A 26,385-nucleotide genomic window follows, 5' to 3' on the forward strand; every position below is an offset into this window, starting at 1 on the left:
CATCAGTGTCAGAAAAAGTCCAACTGTCAGTCCCTTCTTCTTCTTCTTCTTCTTCTTCTTCTCTACAGAAAACGCTGTTGTCCTCTTCTTCTTTTTCAGTCCAAATCCTGTAAAACTGTTCCTGAGAGCCGATCAATGCTCGCACACTTCTGTTCTACAGCAAATCAATGCAACTCCACTAATTCTACTGTTATCTGCTCTCTTCATCGGCCTCCTCCTCCTTATCTTACCATGTCTCCTCCTCACTCCCTCCCCCCTTCTCCTTCCTCCTTCACCTTTTCCTCTTTTTCCTAATCTTTGCCTGTCTCATCCCTCTCCTGCAGGTGGTGGACAAAAGTGTGGACGCCTCATGAAGAAGGACTTTAACTCTGAAGTTACTGGCTCACAATCACTGACTCCGTATCAAAGGTGGGTCTGTTTCAGGCCGAATGCTAATCAGTGCAGTTGTGAGCTGTAGAAGATCTCCATGTCCAGCATTTCCAGTAGTATAGTAACAGGGCTGTAACCAGGATTTTAAAAATACTGTGGTTATGCATGCCTGCAAACACCACAAAATATAAACTCAACACAAACTTGCCAGGAAATTAATAGGAAATTGTGTTTGATTTCCCAATGAGACTGTTTTTAATATGCTATTTCAAAGTCATCTCCGTGCAGCCAGGAATTAAAATTTTAATGGATAAATGCTGATTCATGGTGATCTGAAAATACTGGAAACAGCCTTAAAATGTGTGAACTGCTCCAAGGTGGCTATGACCCGTAAAATCCCAGAAAACTGGGAAAAATTATCTATTGTCTAAACTGCAGGAATGTCTGTAAACAGAAAAATCAATTCTGTAAAGATCACAGCATCAAAAAGCATGGTCTCACAACACAAGACCTACAATATATGTGTGTGTCTGTCAGAATGACACCACTGATTTGCATAATGTAGAAACCTTTTCACAAAAAGTTATTAACATAAAAGTTATTCATAATTTTACAAAACACATACCTCCATAACCATAAACGGACACACAAATTATTTTGACTCATTTACACACTCTTTGTCCTGCTGCCTCAAACACTCACTACAGCGCCAATTGTGGATTAATCCACTGCTGAAAACAGTCCCCAACAAATGCATGATTTCCTTGTGTTTGTTTGCTTAAATCTACAGAGATCAGATGAGGAAGTTACTGAGCTTTTTAAAAAAATAAAAAATAAAAATAAATAAACTATGTATTTGTCAGCTGGTTAAAAGTTCACATCTTTAAGAGCCACAGACAGGAAGTTGTTTATTGAAAAGAAAAACATAGAATAACACCAGCCCTGTCCTTTTAATGACTCAGAATCATCAGGGTCATCTTTAAACTGCACTAAAATAACCTGCTGCTAAAGAATTGCACATGACTAATCAAGCTCTTGCTATAGACATACAAACATGTGAGACATCCCTCGTAGATAACACATTCTCTAAAATGTGTATTTTAAATCTCTCTAAACCACACGTTTCGTTTTACTTCTGTTGCACTTCCTCTCTAACCTGTAAATCCTCAGTTTCTTCTCCTTTTTTCTCATCCATCCCCTCTGCCTCAGCTCTCTCAATGTAACAGTACATGTGAAAAGCCTCCGTTCATACGCACTCTCCATATCCATCTGATTCTGTTCTCTGTTGTCACTCTGGATGTTAAATCTTCTGTAACCAGAGAGTGTGCTCATGGCCGACTTGCCAGGTGAAATGAAATGGTTAAATAAAAGCAAAATAAAGACAGGCTCCTTCTCATTCATCCTCTCTCAGACACACTGGTATTCAGACTTTCAGATCTTTTACTTTTTTAAAACACAATCTGTCGCTGAGGAGTCCATTTTTCAGCAGTAAGCCTCATAAACCCTGCTGCCATCGCTGCCATCACCACTGCTGCTACCATGCCCAAGAGCAACAGTCTGGGCCTCCACGCATCCAGCAAGCGCCGCCTCACCATCTGAAACTGTGTTTTCAGTGAGCAGCAAGCCGACTCATAAATCAGAGGGGTAATAATCGTTCAGAGAAATGGATAATATTTGGATAACCGACCCTGATTCACCTCAGTGTCAACAGCAGCCAGTTTCCCATCTGAAGGCAGAGCTGCTGCTTTCTCACACAACAAGGAGGAGCAGCAAGGAGCAGCAGAGCGTCACGCACCAGCACACCTAGATTCATGTACCACCACCCACAGGACTGAAGTACCACCATGTGCAGAACTGAGGTCCCACCACCCACAGGACTGATGTACCACCACCTACAGGACTGACATACCACCACCTACAGGACTGATGTACCACCACCCACAGGACTGACGTACCACCATGCGCAGGACTGAGGTCCCATCACTCGCCGGACTGATGTACCACCACCAAAAAGGACTGATGTACCACCACCAAAAAGGACTGATGTACCACCACCCACAGGACTGATGTACCACCACCTACAGGACTGACGTACCACCACCCACAGGACTGATGTACCACCACCAAAAAGGACTGATGTACCACCACCCACAGGACTGACGTACCACCACCTTCAGGACTGACGTACCACCACCCACAGGACTGACGTGCCACCACCCACAGGACTGATGTACCAACACCCACAGGACTGATGTACCACCATGTGCAGGACTGAGGTCTCACCACCTAATAGCCAGGCAATGCTAAGATGGCTAACGCCACAGCCCCTTTTACACAGCTTCACAATGGCTCTACAGAAACCAAAGGGTGAGACTATGTTCATGTTGTATACAGTGTTTGACCCCAACCCACTGGTATGACTTCAGCATGACCATGCATCATCCCTGCCCACCTGTCCCACTAAATCTAATCCATTTGTCCCAATGAGCCCCAACCTCTGGTCTGACCTCATCTACTTCATCTCAGCTGCTTGACATTGACTCAACGACTGATCCCACCAACATCCTCCAATCAACCCCAGCCCAGTATAAAACTCTTGACTTACATTTCTGTCATTTACAAACAAATATCTTGTTTTTGCACCTAGTGTAGTGATCTATCTTATTTGGTCTTCTCTAACACATTCCCGTAGTAATTATGGTGGGAGCAAAGGAGGAAGTCAGGTGACGTAGTATGAATAGCAGGAAGTCCACATCTGCAGGAATGTGAGGTGGATGCATGGTCCATAGGTTCGTAATATAGATAATATTAATGTTTTTAATCCAAACCATGATCTTTTCCAAGTGGTTTTGTGGCCTAAACCTAGGGAAATTTTAACCATTTCAAAGGTCCTGGTATGATGAATGTCCAGTTCAAACAAAACCTATATTGTAAGCAAACGGTGATCACTACGCAATGTTAACCACGTGATGATAAACGTCCAGTTCAATGCAGGTCTGGTATGCATGTCACTGGTGCTCTCCAGCAGTCGTATATGTCACTTTGGGAGTCATCGGCAATTGACCTTTTCAGTAGTTTAGGCATGAGGATGTGTTGTCCTGAAACAAAGGAAATGGAAACTGGAATAAACAGAATTACTCTATTTGTAGGCCTCTGCAATAAGCTTGAGTATGAGTATGGGCATGAATATTCTGTTCAGATTCAGTCCTCTTGATCTGCCATTAGGCTCATCGATCTGACAAGCCTTCAACACCCTTCAACACCAACCTGGTCAACAACAGTCAGACAGCAATCAGAGTAAAGTCAGGTGTGTAAATGTCCTCACTTTCCAAAGTTTCCAGACTTTCGAGGTATAAAAACCTTGGGGAGGATAAATAAGATGTGGATACAGAACCCAGTTGATGCCAAAATAGAGGAAATAGATAGGAGGACCTAAATGGAGCAAAAGGTAATTGTCGTCATAGTCCGTTTACAAAATAATTCTCTGTATGCTTTATTTGAAAAGACCATTTTTGAACATGTCTGCCTGGTCAAGAGCATCTTAATAATCTTAGTGATGAGCAATCAGGCTGACAAACTGAGCTGACAGAAGACGGAAAACATCCAGCGATGGTTTCAAACCTGTGACATGAAGAGAACACGTAAGTGTTTGTACTGCGGCTCACCACAGCATGCAAAGACCCTACAGACACCGACACAGGAGAGGAAACAACCAGCGGCTCTATCACTGTGTAAAAACACACTGATCAAACATGCTGCTGGATTATGAAGAGACTACACACATGTACGCACACACACTCTATGTTATTCTAACATGAAGGTTCTGATGGAAAACCCCAGCCTTTGTTCTCGAACCCCTGTGGTTACCATGCCTACAGGGTGATGTCACACAGAGAGGAGAAATGAACTGAGTTAACCCGACTCACTGAGTGGGTTTAACCAAACAGCGCAGGGATGAGTGGTGGTTTATAGCGTCCACAGTCTGACCTTCAAATCAAACCAGAAAGATTGTTTTAAACCCCCAAAACAGGGTCTCGGCTTCACGCCCAGGTTCTGATCTGTGGACAGTTTTGATTGGACAGGTTAGGAGCTGAGAGGACACAGTCTGATGACATGATCTATACATGCTGAATCTGAAGCAAAATGCACTGAATGACTAGGTGTCAGAAAGCAGAGATTAGGAGGCTGCCATGTTGGCCACTGACTTTTTCTTTGACTTAGCCAGCCTTTATCTTTTGAACTGGATGGTAGAGATACATGATGATATGACATGAGGGGAGAGAGAGGATTGACATACAGAAAAACACCCCCAGCCAAACATCATGATTATGACCATACAGGATTGGCGTCTTAAACCCCTAGTGTACCAGGACACCCCACCATAGACTCCTTTTAACACAGATTTGTGCACTCTTTTTGTGTGAAGAGTGAAAGAGTGAGTGAAGAGTGAAACCTTGGGTTGGATGTCATGCTAAAGGGAACTGGGCAATAACAGATTTGAATGGACACATAAAAGGATCTTTTCATCTGTCTGCCTATAGGCTATAGGCTCCAACAGAGGGGAGAAATGCAGGCAAAAATCATCTTTGAAATCGAAGATCAAGCCATGGAGGAAGTTGTGGACATGGCTGAGGAGGCTAAAACCTTAAAGAACAAGACCAAGGAGGGCAAAAAGCTGAAGAAGAAGGAGTTGGAGGAGCAGGAGGACCCTGGCTGTCAACCTCCAACACCAAAGAAGAGAAAAAAACAAAAATCTGGCAGCAGACCAAGTGAACGACCACATTCTACTCTAATTCAACTATTGTGCCAATTTGTAAAGAATGTAAAGAACGTGTTATGCACTATTAGACATCACATGTAAAAGAATGCAGAGGCCTTTTTTCAAAAATGATAGGCATTCAAAAATAATCAAAAACACAAGAGTGAGCCACGGTGTTGCACTGGGTGACTTCATTACCATGACCACACACTCTGCTGTTTGTTTTGACTCAATGTACCATCATGCCAACACATCTTCACACCGAAACAACTGAATAGGTCGACTGCCACTGACTCTCAAAACAACATATATCACTGTTGGACAGCGTTAGCAAGAAGGTGGACCTTCATCCTCACGTTGCCAATGCCATGAAACAGTCGCAATTTGCTTAGGTTGAACAACGAAAAGTAGTTGGTTAGGTGAAGGAAACACAACTATTTGGTTAGGTTTTAGAAAAGATCATGGGTAAAAATAAGTATGCTGCTGTTACATGATGGAGGATAAGATCGTTATGTACATAAATTAGGCCAGTGCTGACTTTCAGTTTCACTCAGGACACAAACAGTTGTCTCCTGGGAGAAAGTCCTGTGTTTGTTTAACTTATCCGTCCTCTCCACCTTCCTCCAAATGCAGACTTCCTTGACTTCCTTTACTCTTGAATCTTTTCACATTAACAGCTTTGTATCACCGTATCCAAGAGCTTTGAGTTCTGACTCTTTGGATAAACTGGGAACCCACTGAACTGCTGCTTTATATCAGCGTGGTCATCACTGCTTTCATTCCAAACTGCCATTGATAAAAACTCAAACGCCTCACTGAAATCCAAGCAGGAAACCAAAACATGTAATTTGTCATTAAACCATTGATGATTATGTAATCAAGTCATGATGTCAATGGTGTTCAGACCCTTTAATAAAACCCAGAATACAGACTGTTAGGCAAACATTGAATAATGACATCAGTCAAGAAAACATTACAGAGCCTTTACTGGATGCTGTGACCACAAACCACGGAAAACACAAAGTCAATGGGAATTCTGTAGGGAGTACAGCGGGAATACGATGATGGACAGACAGACAAACACAAACGGACAGACCAACGGGCAAGTAAAGACGGACAACAGTGATTCAGTTATATGAAACAGACCAAGAAAATAGATTTATCTGCTTTAAGATGTATAAAGATACCAACATGGAATCCTCATGTGTCTCATCAACATCCCACACTAACAAAATATTTTGCCTCAAACTGTGCAGCTAGGTTTTCCTTTCTTTGCTGCTCTGAACTTGCGATGTTTGGGGCTGTTTTCACTGACTCTGCGCTGACAGCTCGTCCAGTCTCAGATCTGTCCAAAAGAAAACTCCCGTAAAACCCCCAGAGGACGAGGTCAGAGCTGTGACTTCAGGACGTTTTTCGTGTTTTCGCTGCACATTCTTTTCAATCAGGACCACCTCAAGGTTCGGACCGGGAGGTCACCGGTTTGACTCCTCGGGAAAATCCTTCCTTTCTGTCAACAAGTACGCTCAGACAAAAGTATTGTAATGTGACTCAGTCACAAGTCTGAGGTTCTGGACTGGACTACAAGGAAATGTTGTATTTCTCGCTATATTTATCTCATGGAGTTACTGGTTACCTTGAAAATTGCAGGAATTTTTCTTTCAAATTTGAAAGACAGCTCCTCTTCACAACAATTTTTTACTGTTGTGAATAAAGCATGGTGAACTGAAAAAGAGTGTGTGAAGTTACCGAACTTGGATGGACATCAAAATAGATTGGGTTGCACCTCGCTAAGTCTTGAAATGACCATTTTTCTGCACAACACCAGACCGGACTGAATCACTAAGAGACGTGTGTGTTTGTTCAGACAGTTGGAAGCAGGCTAAGTTTCTGCAACTTAACATGAGAGTCAATAATTATTTGGCAGACTCAGATTTTACATTCAACATCAGAAAATATCACTTCTTATCCTTTCTTTTCTACCTCTCATTTCCTTCCTTGCTCTTCTTTTTTGTATGTTTTCTTATTTTTTCTTCATTCTCTATTTCCATCCATCACTTTCTTTCTACCATTTTCTTTCTCATTTCTTTTACTTTCTGTCCAGCATTCATTTCTTTTTTCTTTCTTTTCTTCTTCAGCTGATCTGAGAGTGCATGAAAATATTATTTACTTTGGATACTTCAGCACATTGTACTGTAAATTCTCAGTATATTTTTGTAAAACGTTTAATACAGGACAGTAAAAAAGTAGGTAATTCCATTTCAGTGGGAACCAGCTAATATGTTCATTATCATTAATTTGTCAATGATTTTTCCAAAAAATAAAAAAGATTAATACTTTAGTTTATGGTAGAAAACAGTGAAATCATTTCCCAGACTTCAACATGACATCTTCAAAGTTCTTGTTTTTTCCTACCACCAGTTTAAAATCCAAAGGTATTTATTTTAAAACAGAGAAAACGACAATAATATTCTGCCGAAAATGTGCTTTACAGGCTCTTATTTTCACTGTCCTACATCAGACCACTGACAGTATATGTGGTTAAAAATCACCAAAAATAACACTGGTATTAAAGCAATGTTGTGTTGTGTTGTGATCTCTTCCTCATGACTCTTCACCGCAGTACAGAAACAGTAAGTGATAAAGCTCCAGGTCAGACAGTTAAAGAATTATTCCTCCATAAACTCAGACTCAAACACTGAGCTCCGCCTCGGAGGAGATCAATTTGTCGAGTCGTAAAATACTGCAGCACCAGAAAATCCTCCGCTGTTCCACCCAGACGTAACGGCAAGTGTCTTAATTAAAACTGGCCGTTCCTGGACACCATAGACAACATGACACAAGCTCCCTGATTGGCTATAGGACAAGTATCTCTTCCTGTTTTGGGGAGCATCAATAAGAGAGTTTAACAACCGGTGAGCTTTAATGGGATCTGTGTGTAAAGCTTCTTCATCAATAGGCCTAATGACCGGTTTTAGCCCGGCAGCCGATAAACTGCCGATGGTTAGAGCCAGGTTATCGGATCAGCATTTCTTCAGGGCCGAGGGTTGCAAAGGCTGGTTTGGAACCCCTCAATGGGTCGCTGCTCCACCCAGCTGGGTCCAATTACAACAAATACTATAAAATACCTAATGTGGGTGATTCACTTACAAAAAACTGCAGATAGCAAATCTATATCTATATCTACAATCTATATATCTTCTTGCTCCTCTTTACTCTGGGAGTTTTAGTGCAAATCCAGGAATTATTAATATCTAAAACCTCCATACATTTTTATAGGACTATTTTTCCAGTCTTCTGAGAGTTTTTACACCCTCTACATATTTTATACCACATAACCTGTGGAGGAAAAAACTCTGTTTACAACAAGAAAGGGTTATTTTTCCTGCAGTGAACAAAGGTTGATCACTGTAATTTCTGTAAAAGTTCACTGTGTAGGATTTATTGTCAGAAATGGAGTAGACTATTCAAAGTTATGCTTTCGTGAGTGTATAATCACCTGAAAACACTGAGACTCTGTGTGTAAAGAATGCAACTGTGAATCTTACACATTGAATTATATCGTTATATTTTAGTCCAGAAATAAATAATAGTGCGACTAATGCAATGAAGGTCAGTGTGGTTGCACATTCACATTTTAAATGTAACAAATAATGACAAAGTCTCCTCCCAACAAGAGATTTCAACAAAAGAGTCAAAATGTTTGGGGAAAAAGTTGCATAGGAGAATACACTATAAACTCTAAGAGAAAGAAGAGATATTTTAGAACTAAATTGTAATGCATAAAAAATGTTTCAAATTGAAATGCTAGGGTTTGGCTGGAGGATTGAATGGCTCCTTATGACTCTGCCAAGCAAAGGACTTCATTAAAAACACATTTTCTAATCCAGTGTCCCTGCATTCTTTGTTCTGCACTGTCTCTTGGTGTAAATACTTCAAAAACATAATTTTTAATAAGTGATTTATTTAAACATCCTTCTTCTCTAAAGTTATCTTTGATGACTTGTCTTGAACTCAGGGACAGTTGTAGTATAAGTGAAGCCAATCAAATGTGGTTTAGGGTGAATAGCTAACCTGCCATCACATAAAACAGCAGCTAGCTGGTGAATATCAGGAAACTTTGTCCCAGTACAGTTTGATCAGATACCTCTTAAAATTGTACCTGTTCACATTTATGTCATATTAAAGACTGTTGAAAGGCTGTTTGACGTTAACAGCTGGCAGTGATGGATAGGTAGCTGTCCAGTGACTGTTGATGTCTCTGTACTGTAACAGTGTGCATCAGGTAAAACATAAAAAACGGATTTGTAAAATCCTGCTGTCAGTGAACTCAGCGCCTTTATGTTCTCTGTTTGAAGCACAAATCCTGACATGACGAGCTCCTTGCTCCTGCTGGACTTGGCCTATGATGTCTCACATGCCCCAACCCCCCCCGACCTCTGACCTTTGACCCTCTGCAGCACAACTCCACCCCCCCCCAAACCCATCTCCACCCCCCTCTCCTCCTGATGTGCTGCTGCGGTCAACAGCAGAGAGACTGATGTCCGGTCAACCGATGTCTGACTGACCTTTACCAGCTCGGCCACAAGGGACTCATCTATCTCTCTGTCCCCCAGCATCCCTCACTCCCTCTCTCTCTCTCCCCCCTGTCTCTCCCTCGAATGCTAAAGCAGCTGTTTATAACTGCCACATTGACTTTCTCCTGCCACTGTATGTAAATACAATCTGCTCTGATCAATGGACTGAGAGGTGACATGACGCTGACCACAGGCACACACACACACACACACACACACACACACACGTAAACAGAAACATGTACTATATGCGCACAAAATCACAGTGAACAATCAGTACAGGGTTTTCTGCAGGAAAGTTAAATTTAACACTTTTTGAGACCTTTTTAAATTTAATACCTGCCAAATATCATGATATTATGAAGGAAAACCTGAGTGGACGATATGGCATAGAATCATTTACTATCAGAGATTTTTTTCCCAGTACTTCCAGCAGTATAAAACAATCATTTCTAACGATACAATTAAATTAAAGTGCCTCAGACCTGAAAAAATGCATGGATGGATTATATATTTAAAAATGATTACAGGCGTCCCTGACAGCCGGCAATCACATACAAGTAAACCACAGAAACATTGTCTCTTATTTGAATACTTGTGAACACTGACTTTGCTGCTTTTAATGCTTTTCAAGACCTGCAGTAATGACACAACATTAATATTTCTGCTTTCCCAAAGAGTAAATAAGGAAAGTCGATGGCCACAAAAGTAAAAATCTGTCAGGTTTGTTTGATCTAGATGAATCTGTGGGAAAGCGAGTGTGCCTTTAATGTGGCACGTTAAAGGCAACAATAGTCAATCTAATTTTATGTGGAGCAGGAATATATAACAATAAGCTAATGAGTCACAATTTCACTCATACTTGAAGGTGACAGGGGCGTGTCTTAAGTCACAGTGTCATTATGCAGTCTGATAACAACCCTGATATCTCATCAAAGTAAAACATGTCATTCACACACACCTGCTATCTTTACAGGGATTTGACTGATGGTATGAATGAACAATGCTGTGAGGCACTCTGGACATGAGGATGCATCAAAATGTGCGGTACAGCACCCGTGCATCAACCCGTCGCAGCCCTCTTACCTCCCACAGGTGCCTGGAGTTTCTGACGGCTCCAGACTGCAGTTTGTCCAGCAGCAGGGGGACTCCCTGAAAGGGGCCGATCCAGGTTCCCTGAGGGATCCTCTGGGCCGCACAGATCCCGTAACCCAGACCAGGAACTGTACTGGTGCACAGACACACCTGCACACACAACATAGAGCAGATATTTCTATTTATAACAGCGATCCTGATGACTGGTGGGAAAAGTGAAGAGGAAAACATGAAACGTCACCAGGAAAGAGCAGAATAAAGTTTTTGCAGCAGCGCGTCACACAGCGTGCCGCAGTTCTGTATGTAACACGCTCAGCTTGCACAAACAAACAGCAGCTGTGACCAGTGGTGGAAGCTAAAGTTAAACTCATCTCAGGTTACTTGAGGATTTCCATTTACTCCACTTCATTTTGGACACGTGTTCTACTTTTTACTCTATTTGTCTGACAACATTAGTTAGTTGTAACTTTGCAGATTCAGATTATTAATACAACATACACATCAACTCATAAATGATGGTGTATTATTATGGAATAAGATACCCAGCAGAATATGAAGTAATTAAAATTAGCTGCACATTTAGCAGCTGTACCGTTAATGATGATTAGTGACTCATACATCAATACATGAATAATCGTCATCTGGTGACACAATGTGATTCTGAGACAGGCAGTTCTGCATGATACTAGTGAAAGTACTTAAAGGAGGTTTTGCTGCTACAACTTTTCTACTTTAACTGGAGTGATATTTTGATTGTAGCACTTGTACTTGTAACAGAGAATTACTGCATTGCTTTATTGCTACTTTTACTTGAGTAACACATTTAAGTACTTCTTCCACTGCTGGCCGTGACAAACAGTGACCAGAGTCATCGCTGCATTCACTCTGTCCTCTGAGTGTCCTCAGGACAGCTGAGGTGAAAGGTATCGTTCTGCTTCGTTACATCCTTCTGGAGCTCCTCACCTCACCAGTTCACCTGTATGTACCTCTGTCTCTGCCCCTTTTTTTTATTCTACAGACCAAAACCAGGCTGCTAAACTACCGTTACACAGCTGCTCTGTAGTGACTTTCCTCCAGTTTTCATAGACATAATATTTGCCCTCTGTTTTCTGTCTTTTATCAAACTTTATCAAACATGCTGCATAATGTATCATTACCTTGCCCATGGTAAAAGGGCAGAAAATGTACTGGCAACATTAGTAAACCGCAGCTGACAGCTGCAGAGCCGCAGAGCATCTGGCTGAAGCATGTAACAAAAGCAACCAACCTTAATCCGTGCTTGCTACATCACTGACTATGAAACCAGGAGACAGCGTGGAAGAAGCACTCAGATCTTTGACTGAAGTCAAAATAGCAATACTGCTGTGTATAAATACAAAGTTAAGTACAAAAGTATCAATAGTTAATGTGCTTGTTGGGCAGAATGGTGCCGTTCAGAGAGAAAAAATAATTATTGTCATATTACTGGAATATTATGACTCATGCTTTAACACATACAGTGAGCAGCATCTTAATGTTACAGCTCGTGGAGGTGCAGCACATTTTAGCTACTTCATATACTGCTGGATCATTTAATCTACAGCACAGCATCATATTTTAGAAATTAACTGCACGTTTAGCTTTAAAATTTGTGACTAAGCTGTAAGAAAATGTAGTGAAGTAAAAAGTTACTTTGACAGCTCTGAAGTGGACGCATGTAGTTATTCAGTCAGACGGTAACACTGATGATGGATGTACAGTTTAATCCACAGTGTTACACCAAATGTAACTGTCTTCTTATAGGGATTATAAAATACTAAATTTAATTTCAAAAACTTTTTTCACTTGCTTGACACAAAAAAAAAATGTTCGTATTGACTTAGTAACTTCTTTATTTCTAGCTGTAACTACAAACAGAAATGTTTTTGTTAAAACCTAATGTGGGCTGGCTTTTATCGGCACGACTTTATTTCATTGTTCAGAGGATGAAAATTAATCTCTGATGTGAAATACACAACATCTCAGAAAATGTCTGAGAAACATTGAAAAATGTAACAGCCAGGCAGCAAGTGTCACCTCTCTGGGCAGGTCTCTGAGCCAATCAGGGACATCTGGCAGGGTGACGGGCGCCGCCGTGCTGCTGGTGCCGACGAGTCGACGCAGCGAGTGAAGAGGGCCGTGCATCGGACACTCGCCGTTCCTGTTGTCTGCACACATGTCACATCCTGGAGACAGAAGAGCAGATTTGACTGATTATTACCTTTAGCAACACGCAAACAAACAAATAAAAAACACACGTTCTTGACTCATGATCTGAGAAAATAAAAGCAGCACTGACCTTGAATTTTAAACATTTTAAGACTTTTAAAGACAGCTCAAATAGATCCTGTAAATAAAAATGTATCTAAATAACAGATTTAACATTTTGCATGAAACAGCAGTGTAGTTAGAAAGATTAATGGGGTTGAAGGTTACTTATTTTCCTTTGTTGGAGCTCTGAGTACTTTTAAAGACGACCTGCAGCTCTGTCTGATGAAGTGAACTGTTTTTTTTTATTGGTGCTTACAGTCAAAAGTCAGATTTAAAGGATTATTTAAATGTTCTTATAAAATAACCTTCTGACAAAGTGAAAAACTGCAACTAAAGAAAAAGGAAAGTGGAAGAAAGAGGAGGATCAGGGAGTCGCTGTGTTTGCAACAATCCTAAAAAAGTCCAAAAGAGGAAAAAAAGTCCTCTCTGCTCTCTGTTTTTCCAGGTTAAATGTGGCGAGCAGCATTTTGCTGGGAATTAGTGAGTGTCAACATTTACCCAGAGATGCAGTCTGACAGTAATGGATGTTAATTGACTGCAGCAACATAATGAGAGATTATTATCTGGACACAAAACTCCCACAGAGCCACGCAGAGCAGAGAGGCTGAGAGGAACAGGATGTTAATGCTGGGTTTTTTCTGTTTTTCCCAAAATGAAATATCCGCCGTTTGAGAGAGTGATGGCTACTTTTACACCGTGATTGATTGAAGCAAATTAAACCACATTATGGTCATTAAAAACCACTAAACGTAACACAGGTTCACAGTCAAGTAAATGGGAAAAATTCGACAGACTGAATTCTCCACGATCCTGGAATTTATTAAACTAAAACAAACGAATACGTCATTTTTATTTCAGTTTGGGGTTAGACATCTACTGGAAACTGCTCGAATCGTCTCAGCTCTCTTCTCCCCGCAGGCTTTAACGAGTCCCGTCAGTCGTCCCGTGGTATGTGAGTGCATGTGAAGGAAGGACATCGTTAATTTGTGTAGATATTAAAACTAAACTCAGTAAGAGAGTTTAGTAGGTAAGAGAGCCTGATTACAACAAACACACACACACACACACACGCTCACACACACACACACACACACACACACACACACATTTCGGGGAGCTGGGAGAACTACTTTTGAACTTCGGGCAGAGCCAGGCTACTTGTTTCCATCTGCTTCTCGTCCAGTTTTTATGCTAAGCTCAGATAATCATATTCTAACTCCAATTTATTCTTATATAGATCTCAATCTTTCCAAACTCATGACAAAAGAAAATATTTTCCCAAAATGCTGACGTATTCATTTAACAAATTACAGAACATTTAATTCTAAACCCATCATGTTGTTCAATCAGAGACATGATCAGCAGGTAAAGGCCACAGGACAGAATGTAACTAAATGAATTTACTCGAGTACTGCACTGAAACACACTGTTTGTACTTCTACTCCACCACATTTCAGAGGGAAATATTGTTCTTTTAACAAATGAATAATAATAGTAATATGTTTGTTATAAATTAAACTACCCAACAGTGTAAAACTTAAGCAATTAGTCTATTAATCAGTAGATTGATAGATAATTATTTGGCACCTTTTTGCAGCATTGTGCAGGTTTCACTTTGGGTAACTGACAACATTTCTCACTATTTTCAAAATCTTTACAAACCAAACAATCAAAATAATCAGCAGATGAATCCATAATGAAAATATTCACAAGTTGCAGTCCTACACAAAACGGTTCAAAATGAGCTCCACTTCAACCAACGACAACAGTAAAAGCCTGCTTTTAAAAGAACGCAGCAGTAATAATAATCTAATGATAGAATCTATAATAGGAGAACAGTCAGAGGGGACACTTTTCTGCATTGAGCACGTTTGCTTTTAATACTTTAAATAACTTTCCTGATTATACTTAGATACTTTTACACGTAACAAAGTATTTTTACAATACAATTTTTATACTTTTACTTAAGTAAAAGATGTGAGTATGTCTTCCACCACTCTCTGAAAACTCTAAAAGTTTGTCAGAAGGAATGTGAATGTTTCTTCTTTTGACTCTAATCCAGAAATGTCTTTCACTGAAGTTACAACTTTTCTTATTTAAATATCCAGACAGGGTTTGAACAGAACAGTGTCGGCTGCAGATGAGCTGTGATCATCCGTCCACAGCGACACACTCAGATTGTTTTCGTAGCGTTCGGGCCTCATTAGAGAGCTCACGGTGCAGAGAGACAGAGGGGACGACGAGGAGTTCAGACTCAAACTGTCGATGACATGAAATCTCAACAGGCCAGCCGCGATCTGCTGCTCAGTTTAACTCTGTTTTCAGCTCGGAACAACACCGGAGCTCTGATCTGATCCACATTCACACAAACTGTAACCCTGATGCATGTAATACTGCAGCTGCCAGTACAAACTGATACAAATACACAAAGACGGACAGGAGGTGAGTTCAGTAAAAACTTGACATAACATAACTTCATATTATGCTTAGTTATTTTTGATGAAATTGTTCCTACTTTAAACCATAATTTTGCCCATTTTAGATGATTTTATTGAGCCAGAGTTCCTGCACACTGTGTTGTGTTGATACACAGTTAAACATGTGAACTTTGGCCCCTTTTGTTAAATGATAACAAGTAGGAAACCATGTTTTTGATACACTGTAGGTACTGAAGCATTACAGTCAACATTAACAAGGACAATAGCCACAGTTCTACTACTCACACAGTACTCCTACTCCTACTAATCATAGTGCCTCTACCACGACTACTACAGCTCTGATGCATTAACATATTTTCAACATATGATTTGACTGACCAACGTAAAAGATATATGTGCAATTCACTCTGAAATATTCAGTATGCTGACAAACATCAGTTATTAACACTTTGCATGTTTTGCAAAATATATTTTGCATACATTTAGTCTACTTTTTAATGATAAGTGATGCATAATCAATTTCATTTAGAATTTATTATTATTATTTTAAGAAAAATCACAATACATTTATATATATTTCAGAAAGAAAATAAAAATATAAATGGATTACTACGACAAACTCAAATACACCCTGGAATTTATTTATATGTCACATGTTCATGTATATTTGTTGTATTTATTATTTCTACAAGACTGATAATGGCTTAAAGACAAAACATGATGATTTAAATATATAGGATGTGAAAAATGGACATGAGGTTTGAAAAGCAATTTCAGCAAAGTTTACTTGCACTTCCACTTATTTCCTATTTAATACTGCAACTGTCGCATAAAGTTCTCTTTTCATGCTTATTTTGAGGCCTCTTAGTATCCGTGCTTGTACTTCAGGTTTGTTTTTCAAAAAAGCATGTGTGAAATTCATGTTTTCACATGTGAAATGTGATAGTTCACATGAGAAATGCCCTCACATGCTCATATGTGACGTATTCACATGTGAAGCATCTGACAAACACATGCGCTTACTATATGTGAATTCAACACTGGTATAATGTCATTTATGTGACATTCTGTTTAACATGCGGATGCGTGATAAGTTCACACGTGCTTTTCTTGACATTACTTCTGAGCTGACTGCATAAACTAATAACACAGTAAAAGAATAACACACTGCAGTTTAAGTGCTGTCCTTATTTCAGTAAACCTGTTTCCCTTTCCTCCTCTCCGCTCTTCTCTTCCTCTCTCTTAGACTGATGAACTGGCTGTGAACTTGTTATGGCGTGCTCTCCTCGCTGCCCATCATTCAAACTCAGTATTCTGTTACATCCATCGCCAGTGTTTGGACAGGTCCGCTCTGCCTCTGATCTCTGAGCGCCGGACGCCGTTTTTATTCTACGACGTCTGCGGGCACTTCATACAATTTAGTTTCTGCAAAATTGGGGTGGTTTTGGTGGTGGTGGGGGTCTCTTAAAGCACCTACATCATTTGCTTCCAACATATCAGTGCCCTAAATTTGCGTGTACTGAGACTTTGAAGTGCTACTTTCCATTTCTACATGTGTATAATCCGACTCTAATCCAGATCGATTAAATGCAGGAGTAAAACACGTGTGTGTCATTTGCTGACTTGCCTCCATAACATGCACGGTAACAAACTTCTGGATCTCTCCTCAACAAAACCATCACATGTCATAAAGACTATCGACGTTAATAGCTGCGTTTGTTTCCAACACAGCTGTGAGTCCAGATGAGGATGGACCACACAGCGAGGCTGCCCTTCTACTCTGCAAACCCACACTGAACAAAGCGCAACAGAGCATTTTACCCTCGTTTAGATGCTAGTTTTGGTTTTATGGCTCAGTCTCAGTGTTTCCAGCAGCAGCAAACAAGCTCTGATCAAGCCACTGTGCACAACCTGTTCAGAGACCAGCTGCTGAAGAAAGTGAAACATCTAGCAGCTAAAGAGTCAGACAGTTTTCTCAGGAGTTGGTGGAGAACAAACCAGAGCTAAAAGGCGAGTGGATATTGTTCTTGAATTCACCGAGTGGACACAAACACACCTCCAGTGAGAAATAATGCTGCTCAGTGGCTGCTAGATGTGGGTGTAGCCATCAGGTTGCTAAATTGTTGGCCTTAACAGCTTTAGAAAGTGTGCGTTTCTGTTTTGCTGCATCGTAGACAGACTTCATGCAACTGTATTAACTGCAATGGCTAATTAGTTCAAAATGAGCACCTCTTGCAACTTCTACACAGTCAACCCACACCAGGAAAGTGAACTGTGTCCAGCTTGTACTGTATCATGGTTACAGGAGGTATTGATTTAGAGTGTATAGCTTGCTTAGCCCATTAGTTTGATTTGAAACTGGGATGGAGGTGCTTCTTGTAGCAGTTTCTTGTGGGACAGCTGTACAAGTGGGCGTGTGTCATTAGAGATTTAGTTATATGCACATCTGGCTGTCCATTATGGATAATATAAGTTGCTTTTTTTACACAATATTTTTCAGGTATTCAATTCACTGGACTAGCCAAAAACTGACATTTCAGTCTTGACGAAAATCAGAATCAGAAATCAACTTATTGCAAGTTGGTTTTTACAGACAAGGAATTTGCCTCAGTATATTGGTGCATAATGAAATAATAATAGCAGGGGAAAAGAAGAGATTCTCTTCATGCAAATCTGCAAGACCAAACTTCAAACATTCCTCCTTTATATTTCTGGTGGAGTTTATTGCAGATAATTCACATTTGGATGTGAGGATGTGCGTATTTACATTTCTATAGCTACAACTTAGTTTGAGACCGTCACTGAGTGCTCCATAATGACTGCTTTCTGTATGAAGTTTGATCAGCTACATGTGTAGGCTACCCCAGAGCGCTACCTGTGAATGTGGACTGTGACATGAAGTCATTGTGGATTTTAAGTTAGCCAAGTGCTCTTCCTCTCAATGTAAACAAAAGGGAAAAATTGTTTGTGTGTCTGCTCCAAAAATTAAATGTGTCCTTCCTTGGCTCATGCTACACCCTTACACACCAAATTTCATAAAAATCGGGCTGGTAGATTTTCTACAATCCAGCTGACAGACAAACAAACCAACAAACTGGACTGAAAACATGACTTTCTTGGCAGAGGTAATTATATGTGCAACATTTACAAATTTATACACACTGTGACAGAGAATTTTGTGCACACCACCCACCCCTAGGAGGAGGAGTTAATGTGCCCAACCGATCAGTGTGATACATTTGTTCCATGGACTTCATTTTTCAGTCAACATGGGCATGGTCATGGTTGATAGGAGCAGTTAACATTTGTCATGTTGGTTAAAAGAGTTACTATTCCTGTAAATTGACGTTCAAAAGCCTGTACAGCAGCATGGACCTCATCCACACTTGATGTCCCCATTCTAAAGCTCAACTCCAGAACCATATGAAAAAAATAAATAAATCAGCCCACATTTTGGTTTGGTTGGAGGAACAGGACCAGATAATGTTTTTAGCTGCAGGTGTTGAAGAGAGGTGCCGTTTAGTTGAACCTTAAACTTCAGAATAAACACAAAAACAACAGCTTGCTCTGTAACAGCCACCCTGTGGTGCTGGTAACAGTGGAATAAGCTAAGAGAGGCAGTAAAATATGGTGATTTACAGTAATCTTACAATACAGGACAGGCAGCCCAGAACATGGAGGAATTATAGATATTTACTGTTTCCTGACTGCTGTCAGGGGCCCACTATGTCTCTCAGTGTGTGTGTGTATGAAGAGTGATGAGCAGGGATTGGAGTGGGACAGCCGCATGAAACATGGTTCATTATGCCACATTAAACATGGACGTTTATTAGACACAGCGGCTGGAAACTAACAGACAGAGCTGTGTGTCCGTCTGTGTGTGTGTGTGTGTGTGTGTGTGTGTGTGTGTGTTTATTAAATTACAATAAAACTGCCAGTTGACATTTTGTCCAGATGAAAATTGTAAGAACTGATCTGTGTTTTTTGTATCCAGGCAAAATGCGTCCCAGCTGTCAGATAACTTCCAGTCATATGTTTTATTTCTCTATAAGACCAAAATAAAATTTACATTTATTGAATAGAAAAGTCCAGATGTTTTATGTTTCTGCCTACTTTTGTTCAGTGACAGCAGATCAGATAAACTGGTCAGAAAATATGCTTGTTTTTGATTAAGTCTAAACTTTCTATTCCCTTGAAAAAATCAATAAGGCACAACTATGATCGTGGATGACTTATGAGTTAATTATAGGTCACTGTGTTTAAATAATACACACATATATATGTGTGTGTGTGTATGTGTGTGTGTGTGTATGTGTATAAGATAAGATAAGATAAGATTAGATAAGATAAGATATACCATAAGATATGAGATAAGATCATTTAAGGATCAGTCTGTGATCTACATGTAAACAAAGCCTGCCTGCTCCCTATGACTCAAACAGGATTGGAAGCTGCTATCATTAAATTGACTGACAGATCTTTTAATATAAGAGATAAAATGAGACAGTAACTAGATCCTCATTGTGTTCAGGGCTCTCCCCAAGTCCATGCAGTGCAATCCACCCACCAAAATTTAGCCACCAACCAAACTCCATAGAATTTTCTCATTATTTAAGAGAGCCCTTTCACACACATCAAAGTCATTTTACTTGTCACAAGCAGCACTACTGTCTGTAAAAACAGTTGTATGTCTTCTGTGTTTCTGGAGGAGCTTTGCCCAGTCTGGAAAAAATAACCCTGACGATATCAGCTTGATCTTGGAGACTACAAATTTATAACAGAAAATCTGTGTTACAAACTGGAATGATGTGTGAAAGTGGTGGCCATTCGCCATGGGTCTAATGACAAGATGGCAGTGGCCAGTTGCATTATGGGAAATGTAAGGTAAATGTAGGATCCAATGTTTTTGGAGTTCATCAGATTTTACACTCTTTCATTCATTTAACTGTTAAAGTGTATCTCCCGACATTATGGTCCAAATTGTTGTTCTGCAGCCATATCCACCCTACACATCACGTCAATTTATCCCAAAGAGTGTTACAATCCCAGTGTTCACAATGTGTAATTCTGGAATATTTCAATGCATATTTTTTGCATAAGATAGTCAAACTATAAAATATTTAGTCTAAACATTATCTGGCTATCACTTTAAAAATATCATGTGTAATGTGCATACTTTTAGAATGTAAATTCCTCCTCAGTTCAATAATCAACCATAACCATATACAGGAACACGAGTGAATTCATTTGAAAGAGTTGTTCATTAAACTCTTGAATGGCACTGCACCTGTTCAAAGAAAAAAAAAACATTACAATAACCTGAATAATAATGTCTAAAAATACAAATGGCCGAATATTAATATTCATAATCAAATATTCAAAAGTTAGACAGGTGAAAACACACCCATGACTTTTTAGGCATTTTCTGTATATTATTATTATTATTATTATTGTTATTATTATTATTATTATTACGGTTGTTGTTGTTATCGTAGGTGTTAATAATAACCAATTAATAATCGAGGTCGGGCGATGACACATGAGGGTGTGTGTGTGTTTGTGTGCGTGCGTGCGTGTGACTGCTTTATCTACACTAACACTCATCCACCCGCATACACACCTACACACACGCGCACTCTCTCTCTCTCTCTCTCTCTCTCTCACACACACACACACACACACACACACACACACACACATCACACACACCCCAGAGACCTCAATACGGCCGTGTTGGGATGATAAATAGCGGGCCGGTGGCCGGTGATCGATCCCCCTCCTCTCTCTCTCTCTATCTCTATCTCTCTCTCTCTCTCTCTCTCTCTCTCTCTCTCTCTCTCTCTTCCACAAACACAAAACTATATACGGCAATTAATTCCTGCTTGTCCCTCCATCCCTCATCGGCCCTGCCGGCGCGTATCGACGCAGATTACTGCTGATGGTCCGTTTTATCACCGCAGAATATACAGCGAGGAGCGCTCATAGGCACACACACACACACACACACACGCCTATACATACACACATTATCTCAGTGGTGTTTAGGATCGCTGCCATAACGCCTGAAACAGTCACTTCAAGACAAACTCTAAAGTCTCGATGTCACCGCGTGAACCTGCGACCTAATATCACAGCATTATTGTCGGAATATTATAGGAGTATTATAGGATGGTGACACCGTTGTAAGAGGACAAAACCATAGCCTACAATTTAACCAACAGTATCCTGCAGACTGTGCGCCACAGTTAACCTGTAAGTCGTTATTACACAAACATTATGAAGGTATTGTTGACTCACTGGAGTCGAATAGATTAAACCCGAACAACAAAAACTACTAAGTTTAAGTCACCTTAAAGCTCCAGCGCAATAGAAATATTACACATAGTAAATGCCTGTTAGGAAGACAACACATCAATAAGATGATTGCATCTATAATATAGGCTGTCTGAAAACACTATTGAGAGAAAAAAATAAAACCGGCTCAATGTGCAACACAATCCACTCTAAATGATAATATTATGGAAATATTAGAACCGTAATTATATATTACTAAAAATGCACAAAGTTGATCAAAGTCATCATAAATTGACTTTTACGCACAGCAGACGCACTGAGCTAAAAAAAAAAAAAGTACTTCAGAAATGTTATTATTATTAGAAAAACGATTTTAAAAATCGTATTAAGAAAATAGACAAAATAAATGCTCTGTAGAGAATCAGTAAACCAGATATTTTAAAACAATGAGAGGCCATCAGATGACCATTGCGCACTGCACTCACACCCAATAGGTGAAAATCACCAAGTATTACGGGAATTCTCTGCTGAAGCTGCTTGAGATCTCCTTCTCAAACAATAATATCATTATATTAGGCTACTGAGTCCCTGTGGGGACAGAAATATTAAAAAATATTACAGGAGATAAAAATAAAGGTAATAGGGCACAGAAACAAGTCATAGAAATATGAAGGGTTCAAGAGTGTGAAGGAGGGAAAAAACGCTAAAACACTAAAACTTAAACAAACTGACAGGCGCGCGGCTTCACTTTGATATCCACGTGCGCAGCGGGAAGCGGTGCGGCCGCCGGTGAGTGCGGCTCGAAGCGGGACACTGTCCGGTAATGGAACGAGCCAGGCAACACAGTGGTGTGTGTGTGTGTGTGTGTGTGTGTGTGTGTGTGCGTGTGTGTGCGTGCGTGCGTGTGTGTGTGCGCGCGCGCGACTTTTACGCATGACGGCGCCCTGTCAATATCCGTCCACACACGTGCGCGCACACACGGACTCACAAGCAGATGGAAAAGTAATAAAGGACTCTGATCCATTCTCACGAAATAAAAACGTGGCTTTATGATTCCGCTGCGGCCTCAAAAACGGTTGCAGAAACCTCAAAGTTCATCATTTTAAAGCTGTTTAAGTAGCTCGATCGAAGTCGGGTAAAATAAAAAGGAAAAGGAAAAACAGTCCAGCCCGTTTAAACTCTTCTGACGAACCGTTTGATTTGTTGAACTGTCCAGAATTGAAGAAAACTCCCCTGAAATAAACTACTCGTCAATTAATCGATCGCTTTGATTGGAGTTGGAGTGAGATTAATCATTAGTGCACACCCCCACTAAAAAACAAACAAACAAAAAATATATATGAAGTAAGGCAGGTGTAAACCCCGATGCTTATTTCCATAAAATCTGAATGAGGTCTGGTTGATATTAACTCTGAGCTGCAGGCCTACTGCTGCTGCCATTTGAGGGTTTGGACCCTGGCCAGGCTGCTGACCTTTGACTTCTGACCCCCCACACCCAAACCCTCCTGCAGCTCCTACTGTCCAGCTCTGCAGCTGTCAAACCAACTGTAACACCTGACAAACCGCTCCAGAAAACTACTACCATTAAAGAAAAAACTAATTTTAATAGTTTTATGCCTTTGGTTTGCTTATTAACTGAGGTGACAAGTTGAACTGAATAAAAACATCTCATAGTTTGAAGTTTTAAATGTTTTTTACATTTTAAACTGGTGGAACTTTTATTTTAGAAAATTGTTTTCAATTGGGAACAACCTGCTTAAATTATCTATTATTATATTATTATTTAATTATTTTTTTGCCTCACTGACTTTAAGTGACTGTTTAGCTGGAATTCAGGCCTGACACTAATTTTGTGGAGCTTTGATTAGATACATATCAAGGAAATATTTTAAAAAGCACTGTTAATGTTCAATGAAATACTAAATATGTTTAGAAATATTTAGAAATGCAGTCACACAAGAAGATTAAAGAAAATATATAACAAGTCAATATTATAGAAATAATTAGGCATTTTCTTTTGATTTTAACAAAATAATTTCTAAATGCAATAAGAGATTAATGACAGTTGAATGAAGCACAATAAAATAGCAAGCATCACATTGACGGTTCTCACAGAAAGACTAAAGAATTATATGCAGCAGCAATGATTAAATTACTGTAAAGTTACTACAGATGGTCACACCACTTGAACTCACTCCAGAAATAAACAACACCGATACTGAACCCTGCACACACTGTCACCTTCTGCAGAATTATAGAAATATAATGCAAAAATTATGGGAAATATACCAAATGAAAACTGCAGACGGTCAAAAGTCATTACTGAGCATCACAGATAAAATCTATGATCCAATGAGAATAATTATTATACAAAGTGCCTGCATGTAAACATAAACGGGGTGTCCAGGTGGCCTAGTGGGTATGATGCACACCATATACTGTGGCTGCAACATCCGAGTTCTCCTCTCATTTCCTGTCACCTCCCCACTGTCCAATTTCAAACAAAATACCACAAAAAACAAAAACAAAAACAAAAACAAACCACTACACAAGCTCTATGGCTGTGACACAGTGTGTGTGTGTGTGTGTGTGTGTGTGTGTTTGTGTGTGTGTGTACGTACGGTTGTTGACCTCTCCTGTGTGGTTGCTCAGTGGGATGATCTCCATCCTCTGCTGTCCGTACAGGTAGTAGTCCAGCTCCTCTGACGTCAGCTTGAACCTAGCCGTCGCTCCTTTGCTGCCCTCCTCGACTCCTCCACTGCTGCTGCTCTTCACACTGGACGACACCACGCCGACCCCACCGCAGCTCTGCTCTTTGGTGTGATGGAGAAGCCCCGCTGCTGGGTTGTGACCCTGGTGGTTCTCTGGGGGGACGACCACCACCAGATCTCCCCCTCCTCCTCCTCCCGGCCCTCCTCCTCCTCCTCCTCCTCCTCCAGGTCCTCCTGGCCCAGCACACACCGGGGCCAACGCCTGCCCAAAGAGTGCAATCTGCTGGGGGACGGGCAGCTGGGAGATCCCTGCTGAAGTGGAGATGGAGATGGAGGAGGATGGGGTGAGAGCTGCCGCCGCCGCCGCTGCTGCTGCTGCTGCAGCCGCCGCCGCCGCTGCTGCCGAAGAAGAAGCTGAGGTGGAGGATGTAGAAGAAGAAGAGGAGGAGGTGCAGTGTGTGGATGCCAGGAGGTGGCTGTGCAGGCGGGATGGGCGCAGGCTGTCCACGGGGATGGAGAGACGGTCAGGTGGAGGCTGCGGTGTGGCAAGAGGAGCCTTCAGCTGCGCCTGGGGGAAGAGCTGCTGCCAGTGCTGCAGGTAGGACGGGTCCACCTTCAAGAAGGCCGAGCCGCTCGGGTCACCCGGCTTCAGCATGGCTTCCCACCGGCTGCTGGGAGGAAGATCAGAGAGGATGAGGTGTCAATCCTCAGCGTCAAAACACACACAGAGGTCAGGGCAGGATGTAGACATGTACGGTACACACTGAGGGTCAAATCTGTTCACTGACTTCTATACCAGGGAGTTAAATCCAAACACAAACCGCACAAGAACTACATCAAATTCACTACAAACATGTGGGAGGCAGAAATTTACAATCTACGCCAAGTCACTGTTAAGATGTGTTGTTTTACTACTTCACACTTAACATGCAAGAGATTTATCAGATTTAAGAGACAAACACACTCAAACAAGACATAAATCACTGCATTTCCACATTAAAAATCACCGTTAAGGCATTTTTCTGAGACTACAGGACTCAAAAACTAAACGTATCTCAACAGTGTATTTGCACTAATTTTACTCTAAAGGCGTGAAGCTGATGCTCACCACATATAGAGCACAGACTTCAGCCTCATCCCTCACATTAAACTCTCAGTTTTCCGCGTTCAGCTGAGCCAGATCGCACCTGATTTACAGGTTTTTACCACCTGGTTTACACTGAAGGTGTCATCACAGAAAAAGGAAGCGTGTCAGCTTTGTCGCTTTACCCTGAATCACATGCTGGTTGTGTTAAAATTTACATAAACACACACCGGACGTTTTGCCTCATTCTGCACACTGCATCCACATTTTCCTGTGAAGTGTGTGATCATGTTCCTGTTCAATTTTAGACTTTTGGCGGTTTATGAAAAATGTAAACGTGCATGTGAGACGTAAACGTGCATGTGAGAGACATTTTCAATATGTCAGGGTGTTAACTGCACTAAAATGAAGTTTCAGCTGTTAAGTGGAGCACGGAAAGAACATTGTTCAAAATTAAATCTACAACAAAGCCTCAAATGAAGCACATCCAGATTTTAAATCCTCTTTTTTAAAGTGATGCTTTGTTTTTTGATCCTAATCACTAATTTTTATTAAATCTTTACTGAAGTTACATTTTAAACATTTAGTTGAGTGTGGTCCCACACGGTCTCCCTCCTGTCAATCACCAATTTCAGGCTTAAAATTTAAGATTAAAGTTTAAATTAGACACAGATGGCCTACATTTAAATTTGTGGAATAATTAAAAATAAGAGAGCCACAAGTTCCTCAGTTAAGAGTAGTGTTAGTTTATGTGTCAGGTGTTTCAGATGAT

General features: G+C 40.6%; 1 protein-coding gene across 1 annotated transcript in view; it reads right to left on the minus strand.

Moving 5' to 3' along the window:
- Window positions 1-25,184, minus strand: part of prdm6 (PR domain containing 6) — a 75,359-nt gene extending 50,175 nt beyond the window's left edge. Inside the window, exons 1-4 of the mRNA XM_041937396.1 lie at window positions 24,730-25,184; window positions 24,440-24,555; window positions 12,853-13,001; window positions 10,789-10,947 (exon numbers count right to left, since the gene is read on the minus strand). Of these exons, the coding sequence (XP_041793330.1) occupies window positions 10,789-10,947; window positions 12,853-13,001; window positions 24,440-24,555; window positions 24,730-25,184 (879 nt within the window). The remainder of the gene's footprint in view (window positions 1-10,788; window positions 10,948-12,852; window positions 13,002-24,439; window positions 24,556-24,729) is intronic.
- Window positions 25,185-26,385: the final 1,201 nt, after the last annotated feature.

Source organism: Chelmon rostratus, chromosome 5 (assembly GCF_017976325.1).
Source record: "Chelmon rostratus isolate fCheRos1 chromosome 5, fCheRos1.pri, whole genome shotgun sequence".
Lineage (NCBI taxonomy): Eukaryota > Metazoa > Chordata > Actinopteri > Chaetodontiformes > Chaetodontidae > Chelmon > Chelmon rostratus.